At 36.0% G+C, this 11,951-nt stretch overlaps 1 protein-coding gene across 2 annotated transcripts in view; it reads left to right on the forward strand.

The window, feature by feature from the left end:
* The window catches only part of RCAN3 (RCAN family member 3), a 34,614-nt gene extending 24,596 nt beyond the window's left edge, over window positions 1–10,018 (forward strand). For both annotated transcript variants that reach the window (XM_039854689.1, XM_039854688.1), the window contains exons 3-5: window positions 2,622–2,795; window positions 3,852–4,023; window positions 4,991–10,018. In XM_039854689.1, the coding sequence (XP_039710623.1) occupies window positions 2,622–2,795; window positions 3,852–4,023; window positions 4,991–5,175 (531 nt within the window). In that variant the 3' untranslated portion in view covers window positions 5,176–10,018. The remainder of the gene's footprint in view (window positions 1–2,621; window positions 2,796–3,851; window positions 4,024–4,990) is intronic.
* Window positions 10,019–11,951: the final 1,933 nt, after the last annotated feature.

Below are 11,951 nucleotides of genomic sequence, written 5' to 3' on the forward strand. Positions count from 1 at the left end.
TCTTTAAATGCTTATATTAAAAAGAAGAAAAGCTAAAACGTTAATAAACTAGGTGACCATCCTAAAGAGAAAAGTTTGAAGAGAAGAATAAAAGTGAAAGCAGCAATTAATGAGAAAGGGAATGAATATACATAGAGAGCCAATCAAGTCAAAAAGTGATTTTCAGAAGAGAAAGCAGCACATCTCTCCACTTATTTGGGTCTTTAATTTCTCTCAGCTATGTTTTATAGTTTTCCATTCACAGGGGAAAGGGTAATTTCATCAATTGGTGCTAGAACAAAGAGATAACCAACTGTATGGGGGCGGGGATGGGGGAGAACTTCGACCCCTCTTACCATAGACAAAAATTAACTTGAAGACCTAAATATAAAAACTAAGTTATAAAACATATAGAAGAAAACATAAGAGAAAATCTTAATGACCTTGGGTATGGTGGAGATTTAAATATGACCAAAAAAAAAAAGTATTTTTTAAAAGTCAACAAATTGGACTTCCATCAATAAAACCTGTCACTTTTCAAAAGACATGTTTCAAAATAAAAAAGGGAAGCAAGGACAATATTTGCAAAACATAGATTTGTCAAAGTACTTATATCTAGAGTACGTAATTCTTACAACTTAAGAAGACAGCCCAAGTTAAAAATGGGAAAAGATTTGAACAGACGTTTAACCCAAGAAGTTATAGGGATGGCACATAAGCCAGTGAAAGATACTTAATATCAGTAGTTACTAGGGAAATTCGAATTAAAGCTAGTGAGATAAAACCTCACTCATAGTAGAATGGCTAAAACTTAAAAGACTGACCATACCAAGTGTTGACAAGAATGTTGAGTACCTGGAACTGTCATACACTGTTGGCAGAAATGCAAAATGGTACAACCACTTGGGAAAACAGTTTAGTAGTTTCTGAAAAGTTGGTCATATACCTGTCATACAACTTGGCCATTCCACTCTCAGGTATTTACCCAAAAGAAATAAAATTATATATTCACACAAAACCTATGCATGAATGTTCATAGCAGCTTCATTTTTAATAGTTCAAAACTAGAAACAAATCAAATGTCCATCAGCAGGTAAATGGATAAACATCCATACAGTGGGATCTGTCTGACAATAAAAAGGAACATAAAAGACAATATAGTAACTTGGACATATCTCAGAATAATTATGTTCAATGAAAGAAGCCGATCTCCAAAAAGAGTACATTTGTATATAATTCTAGAAATTACAACTAGTCTAGAGTGATAGAAAAAAGATCGTGGGCCTGGGAGGAGCTTCATACATAAACATCTGTTTTGTGTTGAGTAAAGTCTGAAATGTGAATGGTAAAACCATAAAACTTTAAGAAAGCAATATAGGAGAACGTCGTTATAATCTCCATATAGAAGGATTTCTTAAGACAACACAAAATGATAAATTTAGTAATGTTCAAATTTAAAACTTAAACCTTTCTCAAAAAAAAAAAAAATGAGAAGAACTGGGGAAAAGTATTTATGGAACATATAATTGACGAAGAATTGGTGTCCCTGTAGAACTCCAACTCAATAAAAAAAGACAACCCAATAGAAAAATGAGCAAAATGTATGAACAGGCATATCATATTAAGAAGAACCCCAAATGGCCAATAAACATGAAAAGAGGCTCAACCTCATTATTATTCAGAGAAATGTGAGTTATAGCTGAAGTTAGATCCCATTTTGTATCCGCCACCTCACATTGATAAAAATGTAAAGGTCTATATTAAGTGTTGGCAAAGATGTGAAGCAACCAGAACACACAACTCAACTTACGGAGAGTAAGTTGGTGTAAACACTTCGGAAAACTATTTGGCATTACCTATGAAAGTTAAAGGTGTGCTGACTCTAAGGCTCAGGATTCCCACTTGTAGTGTGTACACTAGAGAGAAGCTCATGCATATGGGCACCGAGAACGTTCATAGCAGCACTGTGGTAGCGAAACACTAGAGGGAGCCCGCGTTCCAACAGCGCTGGGTAAATTATGGTGCGGCTATACAATGCAATACTATGCAGCAGTGAAAAAGAATGACTTACAGTTACACGCAGCAACAAAGAACAGCTTAGGAACAAATTAAAAAAAAAAAAAAACCAAGTTATTGAAGAATACATACGACATGATTAAATTTTAGGGCTACAAATAAATTTAAAACCATAAAGAAAAGCAAGGAAACAGTAAGCACAAAATTCTAGAAACGATTGCTTCGAAGGAGGAAAACAATGGGATGTGGGAAGGAAGAGCTGGCACACTGGGGACTTCAAAACAGTAGTAGTGTTCTTGTTCTGTAATTGGACATGTTTGTGTCATTTTTCATACCTTACATTTATTTTATAATACTTTATGTTATTTAAATCTATACAATATTAAGTTAATTGTTTTTAAAATAGGTGCAAATTGCAGAATTTAGCATATGAATAATGGGATACCTGTTCTTGTACACCTGCAAGAAAAATAAGCTTTTTGGGGAGGGTTGGGGGGAGGTGGGGGAAGCTAATCATAATGAGTTCTATCCCATTGCTTATATTTAATGATGTAAATTTCCTTTTGTTAAAGATTTTTATTTTTTTTCTTCCATGCTCTCTGCCCTTCCTGCTCTTCAATTTGTAGGAGAGATTTCAAGCACTTTTCACCATCTATGATGACCAGGTTACATTTCAGTTGTTTAAAAGCTTTAGAAGAGTTAGGATAAATTTCAGCAAACCTGAAGCAGCAGCAAGAGCTCGAATAGAACTCCACGAAACAGACTTCAACGGGAAGAAGCTGAAGCTGTATTTTGCACAGGTACTTCATAGTGCAAAGGACACAGTCCTCTAAACTTGTTCTCCATCCAAAAATATTATCAGTTCTCCATTTTCTGTATTCTATCAGCAGTCCTTGAAGTAAACAGTCCCAATCAGCAAAGAATGTAAAAATATTTGTTACCTTTATTTTACAGTTATATAAATTTATTTATTAAACATATTTACCCTCCTAACTTTGTTTTGTATTACTAATACTTAAAGGAATTTTATTTTTCTGGCAGCTTTTCCTTGGCTGGAGTTTCATGAAGGTTAAGCCCTAACAGCTTAAGATCAGTGAATTCTCTCTGAACATCTAGAATGGCACTTGTGATATAACATCCTTGGGAGAATTGAGAACATAGTCTCTGAAATCATTTCTGTGTTCTGCAGTTCATTGAAAGTGGCTGCTGACCTAAGGAGTCACCAGGGAGGTAGCATAGCACTGTACCAAAATGTTGTCTTAGACTTTGACGTTGCAGAGGATCCTGCGGGTTACCAACATTTAGCTACACTTATTCTATTTGTTGATGTGGTGATGCTGAGAAACCAATTTCTTCTCGAAAGAATTGGTGAAATGAAAGCATTAGATCCCTACTTGTGTATTAAATGCACTGTGTTATTTTCAACAAAGTATTTTTTTTCCTGGTCTTAGTTTTGAATTAAAAAAAAAAAAAAAAACAGTTTGTTGTCACATTCCAAATAAAAACCTAAGTGAAAGATGTTCGGACATTTCTTGGCAGAGTTGATTGACATGGAGATGATATAACCTAATCTCTTCTAAAATTGGAATTTAGTGCTTACTGCCATTCATTGTTCTTCTCTTCATTGATTTTTTTTTTATTTAACTATTATTTATTGAGCACCTAATCAGTGTGGGCGCTGTGCTGTGCACCAAGTGTTCAGTGATGAATCAAACAGACCCCGACCCAACCGCTGGGAGATGTAGATTGTTAAAGAGAAATTTTCCATTTTCTCCAAAGAGATATAACAGTTAACATGAAGATGAAAATGCATAAATGGCCCAGTCGCAAACTTTGAGTTATCTCCTTCCCTGCAGGTACAGATGTCCGGTGAAACACAGGACAAATCATATCTACTGCCTCCCCAGCCGGTCAAACAGTTCCTCATCTCCCCTCCAGCCTCTCCTCCGGTGGGGTGGAAGCAGGGTGAAGATGCCATGCCTGTTATAAATTATGATTTACTCTGTGCTGTTTCCAAATTGGGACCAGGTAACGAACATCCATCTTTTCTGTGTTTTTCCCAAGAAACTTTTGTATTAAAGACCGCATTCAGCAATTTGTGTTTTAGCCATCTAGTGGCAATGTGATCAGAGTGGAGGATAAAGTCACACAAACCTGGGTTCAAATTCTAGCGTTTGCTAATTTTGCAATCTTGAGCAAGTTATTTAGCGTCAATCTTCTCAGCCTCTGTTTTCTCATCTATAAAAAAGAGATCATAATAGCTACCTTTCACTGTGGTTATAGGATTAAACGATACATGCATAGTAGTCAATAAATATAACTGCAATTTTTACTACTACTAATTCTAATATATAACAGACCATTAGTGAATATTAGGTGTCTTCTCCCCCGACCCATTGAAGTACCAGACACCTTCTACATTGAATAATATTTCAAGGATTTGGTGGTGATTTTTTTCATTTCTTCTTTTCCTTCTTTTATTTCTCTCATCTCTTTAAAATAATAGAAATTGATGCCATTCATTGCTGGTACAGACTAGTTGTCCACCTAAGACACTGTTAAGTCTGTCCTGGGAGATATGAGTCGTTTCGAGGGGAAGTAGCTTGGTGTTGTTTTAGATGTTAGAGCTGGATCTTGGATGTCCAAGGCTCTGTAATGAAGAGATTGCCACTGCTGCCCGAAACAGTCCAAGTGTCTCCCAAGGGAAAACCGAAACCATTCTGAAGTTAAGTAGATTCACTTGTACTGTGCATAGAACAGTAATTAGCATTAGCATTTTTATTGCCAAGATCTCAGTGCTCCTCACCAGCTTATTGCTTGAAATAGCAAAACTGCCCAAGAACCTTACAGTATCAAAGCTCTAATGCCAAAACAAGACAGAGTACTCTGACAGAGGATTTAAAGATTTAAAAACCAATAATCAGCAATTAAAATATGAATAGAAGAAAAAATTTCAAGAGACAAAACACCTTTCTTTTGCTGTTTACCTCCCCAGGAGAGAAATATGAACTTCATGCAGGAACTGAGTCGACACCAAGCGTGGTGGTTCACGTCTGTGAAAGTGAAACGGAAGAGGAAGAAGAAACAAAAAACCCCAAACAGAAAATCACCCAGACGAGGCGCCCTGAACCTCCCACCGCAGCGCTGAGCGAGCCCCAGGACTTCGACCGTGCGCTGTGAGGCCACTAGCTGTGGTGCCAGGCAGCTGTCATCAGGGGCCTCAGCCATGGAGATCTGTGCCCCTCCTGCTGGTACATTGCTGCTAATAGCATAGGTCAAGTGAGGAGTGAAGGGCGGGCATGTTCACCAAGCCCACCCTGTGGACGTGGTAGCACGGAGTACAGGCTGGTTTTACCTGTTCACAATTGTAACCAATGTTCTGAACAGCACTTTAAAGGATTAGCCCCCAACACGTGGCATCTCTTGACCATTTTTAAACAGTAGCAAATTAGGAACAGTCTCCCTCCAGCAATGTTTATTTCCCTGATTCCGTGTAGCATGGGGTACCCAAAAACTAAAACTGTAGTCACCGAGTGCAGTACCATTTTTATGAATTTAAAAGTAGTCTGAAAATTGTAATCTAGTGTGGATACTTTTGTACTGGTACAATAGCTTCTGACTAATCTCTTGGTCGAAGGTTAATTGTTACTCAGTATACGTGAAATTTTTTTGCACGAAAAGAAACCTGAAATATAGAATAATTCATAGAAAATCTGTTCTCTCAAGTATTTTTTCTTTAGCTTTGGGGAAGGAATGCCAAATTCACTTTGACTATCAGAATCAAATGGCACAAATATATGTGCACGTTGGTCTCTTACTTGGAAGTCAGAGGAGAGTGATGCACACACCACTATCCTGGTGTGTCATCTCTCCGAGAGGAAAAGCTGCTGCTTTGGAAGGGGGACGTATCGCCAGTGAACTTGACTGATTCTGACTCCGGTGGCTACTGTCATCAGCCACTTGTGACCATGTTCTAGCTTATAGCATAGCAAACCGTCTTCGGCCACCAGTCGATTTTTTCTATGCTATACTATATTTACGTGCGTCATTCATAGACTTTATATTAAAAAAGATAATGCCAAGATTTTCTGAAGACCATTTTAAAAATCGTCCATTTATAGATTTTTCAGCTTGCTTTGAAAGAAAAGCCACACCTACTCCATGTCTATGAATTAGGGAAAGATGAGGGCGATCATTTCGTCAGACTTTGTTTTGGGTGAAATTTTATACCCTGGCTTACAGTAGGCATTTTCCCCTAAAACAACTGTGTCTCGCTTGTGTTTCAGAGTGTCTTGTTGAACCCCCTAAAGTAGAAAGAGGCATCTTTTTAATTCTTGGGGGTCCATTCAGACTTCGAAGTCTTTTTTTATAGAAAGGTCTTATAACTAAGAATACTTAGCTTTTGGCCAGGCAGCCCAGCTGATTCCCTGCTCACGCTGCTATTTTCTCTGTGTGGCAGACGTCTGGAGCACCCAGTATGTATGTGAAGGGTTACACCTATGACTTTGGACTAACGCACCAGTGTGGCTGCCACCACAAAGAAAGAAAAATGCAGAAATGCAGGCCATGATGTCTGTACATTTTTGGTAATGTTTTTGTGGTTTAGATGTTCTTATTATGGTAGAATTTATCTGAGGACTTAAACTATATTGCAAAAAAATAGTTTTGTATATTTTCCTTGCCCTGAAATACTCTGAGGTGATAAACTCTTCTATTTGTATATACCTAAGCCTCAATGTAACTTCAGTTAAAATTCGTGATTCCATAAACAGTTTACTAAATTTAGATACTCATTTGGCAATTTAACTGACAGTCACTAAATTCAGCATTTTTCCAGTTTTTAATTTTATCTGGTTACACTAATTATTGCAGAATGGATCCTGTAAGCCAGGAAATCTATATATTTTCAAAAGCTGAGGATTTTTAAATATTCTTTTAGGTAATACTTATTCATTGTAATTTTCTAAGTGATCGAAATTCATAATGTTTTATTATTTCTCTACCTTCTAATTAAAGAATAGTCTATCCCTAACATATAAAACTTTTCTTAAAAGTCAAGCAGTGCAAATTACCTGAATTTTTCTTGTTTTCTGTTCTTTTTTTTTTTTTCGAGAGCATTGGATAAATTGAAGAAAAACTTAAACCAAAATTAAATGTACATATTATTTAATATCTAATTATTTAATACATATTAAACTTTTCTGAATGGAGAACATTAATATTTACATTCTTTCTAGTATAATATTTCCATAATAAGAACTCTGAAAGGAAAACTAAATGCCCATTAACTTTATTATTGTGAAATCAACTAGGATCTCAACAGGTATTATGGTCTCTGTTCTTTTCTGGCTATTTTATATCCACTTCATGTGACCATTTGCAAGAGACGAGTCTCGTGAATCTTTAAGTTCCTTTTAATAAGTTTATCTACATTTTTTTCTTCTTTGAAATTGAGTTATTATATTTAACTCTGATAGTATAGTAGCCGTGTTTTCTTCATAAATCGTAACCTTCTTGGGAATCAAATGATTTTGACAATCATGAGGAAAGAAATTGAGGTTTTGTGTTGGAAAATAACGTTTACGAAGGATAAGAAAACGATAACACTTAATAAGGATAGTCTAGAAGCTATGATGCACTGGCTGTTGTGTTCTAGGTTCTTTCCATATACCCACCTGATGAAATTGGAAGTAAATCCATTTAGAGGGTGCACTAGTGTGAACATCTACTAGTTTAAGGTGCTAAGAGGCAGAAATGGTAAGAACAGTTCCCTTGACTTAGCTGAAAATTAAGTGGAAAGCAAACTAATCTGTTTGTTCACATTCTCCTTCTCCAAAATATTATATACTAAAACCTATCAATAATTAAAAGCCAAATAAAAACTACTTGGAACTTTTCAGTTCAACACATGAAGGTTTACATAGAACATTGTGGTTCATGGGATGTTTGAATCAAAAAGAGACTAGGAGATAGAAATCAGACACGGCACTTCCATTCTTTTAGAAAACAGTCATTTTTGTTTTCCTTTCACATTAATTCCTTTATTTAAAAATGTCGTGATATAAAGTGAAAAGATTTGATTTCTCAGAATCTCAATTACAGAGCTGAAGGTGACTTTGGGCGTCGTATGGTCGTGTAATCCTCATGTCACACAGATTAGAAAACTGAGGCGATGCGACTTGCTTCAAAGCCCACAGAAAGGCAGCCCAGGGACTAGAATTGGCATTCCCAACTCCTAGGCTAGTGCTTTTTCTACTTCTTGCACTGACACTCAGAGGCGGTGAATCCCCATCATAAGAAAACAAACAAACAAAAAGGAGTGTAAATTTTTTCCCCTAATGGGATGCAAGGAATGAGAAAATTCTTAGGTGATGAAATCAGTGACTTAGTAATTTTTGTCAGTGAACTTGATGTTCCATATTTTGTGTTTTCGTTGTGATTTTACCATTGAGATTGTGATCTTGGTAGCCAGCAATTGCATTGACATTTTATGTGGGCTTTCCTAGATTTTAATAGTAATGAAATTAAAATATAGACCAGTCATACTTGAGACGTGATTCTAATGAAACAGAATGAGATCTAATATGATTTGGAAATAGTTTACAGTGGAATGACACGCTCAATGGTGGTAAATGGAGTCCCATTAAAGATTAAAGACTGCTTCATATTTTTATACAGACTCTTTTACAGACCATGGCTTTATTTTTGAAAAAGAAAGACTCAAACGTAATTAAGCAATGGAAAATGTGTGAAATTTTTTGGTGCATCAGGTTCACTGTCTGCTGGATATCCTCTTTTCTCCAGAGGCGTGTGCTGCATACTCATCACACAGGTGAAGTTGGTCAATCTTTTCCCGCTCACTGGGCTCCTTTTTGGACATTTGCATCTGCATCTTCCTATACAAAAGGAAACATTACCTATAGTAAGTGTGCCAATGTAAAGGAACAAAAGACTTGAGGAAATAGTTGCCTCTTAGCTGGGGAGGTAAGTCTATGTTGGAGAAGTTCACCTTTTAGAAAGTTAAATAAGTTTAAAGAATAAGAGTTAGGAACCTCATCGAACAATTTGATAAATACTCAGTTGTTTTCTGAACTCCCCTTGGAACATGGGTCAGCCAGATCATCTTCAGTAGAACGCCGTTGTTTTCTCAAATTGTGACTTGGGGAAGTGTTAGTAACTTGAAGAGAGTTGCTATTATTACCAAATATACAAGCAACAAAGCAACCAAAAATTCCAACAACTGCTAGGTTCACTGACCGAAAAGATGATAAAAATGGTCATGTTCAAAATAGAAGATTCCAACCAAGGTTAAGAAGAATAACCTTGGGCTGTGTCAAAGTATCCCACCCATTTAAACAAAGGTCTATTATAAAGCTACATTTGCTTTAGAAACAAAACCATGTCCTTTAAACACATTCTTGTCATAATGGAAGATTTACATCTATGCAGATAATATGTGTTTTTCCGTATTGTTTTCTATTTAGTCACCAATCTTCCTAACTCAAATTGGGAACTGAGGAGAGATAAAGGTGGCTTTACCCTGTTATTGTGCCATACTGTTCCAGCTGCTTCTCGGCCCACATTGGGGGCCCCAGTGAGTATTAAGTACATTTCTGCTGTTTTGTGTATACCCTCCAAGTTAAAGTTTCTCTGTCATACTATCTTAATTGAATCCAGGAATCGAATTGATTATTTTGTCTGAACATGTTTGTGATCTTGTGTTATGTTTTGGGGCACATTACTTTTCTCAAACTATAAACTGTAGTGAATATTCATTGTACTTCAAAAAATCGGTTGTGTGTGTATTCCATATTTAGTGTGCTTGAAGTGACAGTCCATAGTTTGTTGTAGTTTGTTACTTGCCAACTTTGGCTATCCAGTATTTTAAGGACATTTAAACATTCCTTGTCCTGTCAAGGTGACGAAAGCAGAATGTAATTTTTTTTGGAGTCTTTGTGATTAATTGTCACAAGTTCTGTTTTTAAAGCTAATAAAAATAAAGTTAGTGGTTTTTTTTAATCAATCCATTGAATTGAGTTCTTTGTGTATAGTATTTTCAATAAATATCACCTACATTTAGGCAATAACAACAACAAAAAAAAAGACAGAAAAGTGAAATATTATGTTTGTTCCTTTTAACTAGATTCCAGTTGAACACTAATGCTGTGTTAACTCTGTGCCAGAGTTAAAGGCGGCGACTCACTGCTGACCCCAGGAGTGACTACTATGGTTTGTGTTCTTCACGAAGAAAATGTTTTAACCTTGGTTCATTCCTCAGTTAAAAAATAATTTATTCCTGTTAAAGGCTTATTTTCTGTCTTGTTTGTTTTTTTTTTTTTAATCTCCAAATCAAAATATTGAAGTTAGAAATTACTATAGAGGTTATCTAGTGCTGTGGTTTTTTTATACCAATTTTTAAGCAATAGAACTCTGCTCTTTGTTCAAATGAAATCTTATATATAAAGCCCATTGTAAAACTGATTGCAAAGAAGGGGGAGGGGAGGTAAATAGAGCTGCTCCTTTTGAAGGGCGTAGGGGATGGTGAGGACCTGAAGTCTCTTCTAAAGTCTAAACCCATTCTCCAACCTCCAACTCCCATGAGATCTCACCAGAACCGTTCCAAACATTCTACCAGTCAAATAGATGACCCAAAAGGCATTGCCAAATTCACACATCTGGATAGTAGCCCACCTGGGACTAGAGTCAAAGTTTCTTGCCTCTGTCCCTGGTTCTTTCTACCACACTCTACTACTCTGTCAAAATGAAATCTTTAATTTTTCAGGAGAAAATGTATTAGGATTCAAAGCTTCTTAAAATTGCTAGTGTTTGTTTGTTTTAATAAAATTAAATTAGAGTATCTGGGGACATTTTTAAGATACTTTCAAAGCTGTGCTCTGTGGGGCTCCCTCCAGGTGGAGCTGAGCCTCCAGGTTACTGGGGCTTTGCACACTTGCTTCACTCTCCTTTAATTCGTTGTACATAATGGTGTTAGAATAAGATTTCACTTGAGCTTAGGATTTCCAAATAGCTAAAATAGCTAGTTGGAAGACCACTGCAAATAACCTAAAGATAAAACAGTTTTTTAATGCAGAAGAGAAAATACAAGAATAAAGATTTAAGTAATTTACTTTATAAAATAAACCAACTTAAAAGTTAAATTCAATGATGTATGTATCAGAGTCCTATTATCACCAAGAAACATGTTAAAATAGTTAGCAAAAGTGAGCAGTAACTCCCTCTGCCTTCATTGAACACACCAAAATATGGTTCTAATCTAGAAGGAGAGAAAGTAGATTTTAAAGCATACAGGAAAGATCTCAAATCTTGCCAAACTTCCCCTGGTCTTCTGAGACATAGAGGATGTAAATATAAGTAATTTATAGGTCGGGTATTTAAATAGAGTGCCTCAAAGTATGTTGTTTGGGAAAAGTCCAACTGTTTCTATATTGCAATACTTAGAAGAGATCAAAAGTTTTGGGGGGGATATTGATTTTTAAGCTGGTCATTAAGAAAAAACTTAGGAAGAACCTTTGACCCTCCCTGCTTTCCTGACTAAGAGATTAAGGTGGAAAGACCTGTTGCAGGAGGAGAACCTTAACAAAATCACCTTAGCATTGGACAGGAAGGCTCCAAGCAGGAACCTGTTGACTAAATCTTTGTCTCCCACCCCAACTCTAATAAGGAAATGGATCATTATCGAAGTATATGCTCTTGAATGGGATAACTTATTTTAGGAATGTCAATTTTTTTTTCAAATTAATCTATAAATGCAATGGAATCTCTCAGAATTCTAGCCGTATTTTTATAATAAACTCATTAAGCTTATTCTCAAACTTTTATGGAAGAATGAAAAAAAATAAGACAACCTTAAAAAGAAAAGAGATGGAAGACATGTCCTACGAAATATTAAGACAACCTACTAAGTCAAATCAGATTGGTACCAGAATAGACAAACT

The sequence above is a fragment of the Pteropus medius genome, unplaced genomic scaffold (genome assembly GCF_902729225.1).
Source record: "Pteropus medius unplaced genomic scaffold, Ma_sr-lr_union100, whole genome shotgun sequence".
In the NCBI taxonomy this organism is placed as follows: domain Eukaryota; kingdom Metazoa; phylum Chordata; class Mammalia; order Chiroptera; family Pteropodidae; genus Pteropus; species Pteropus medius.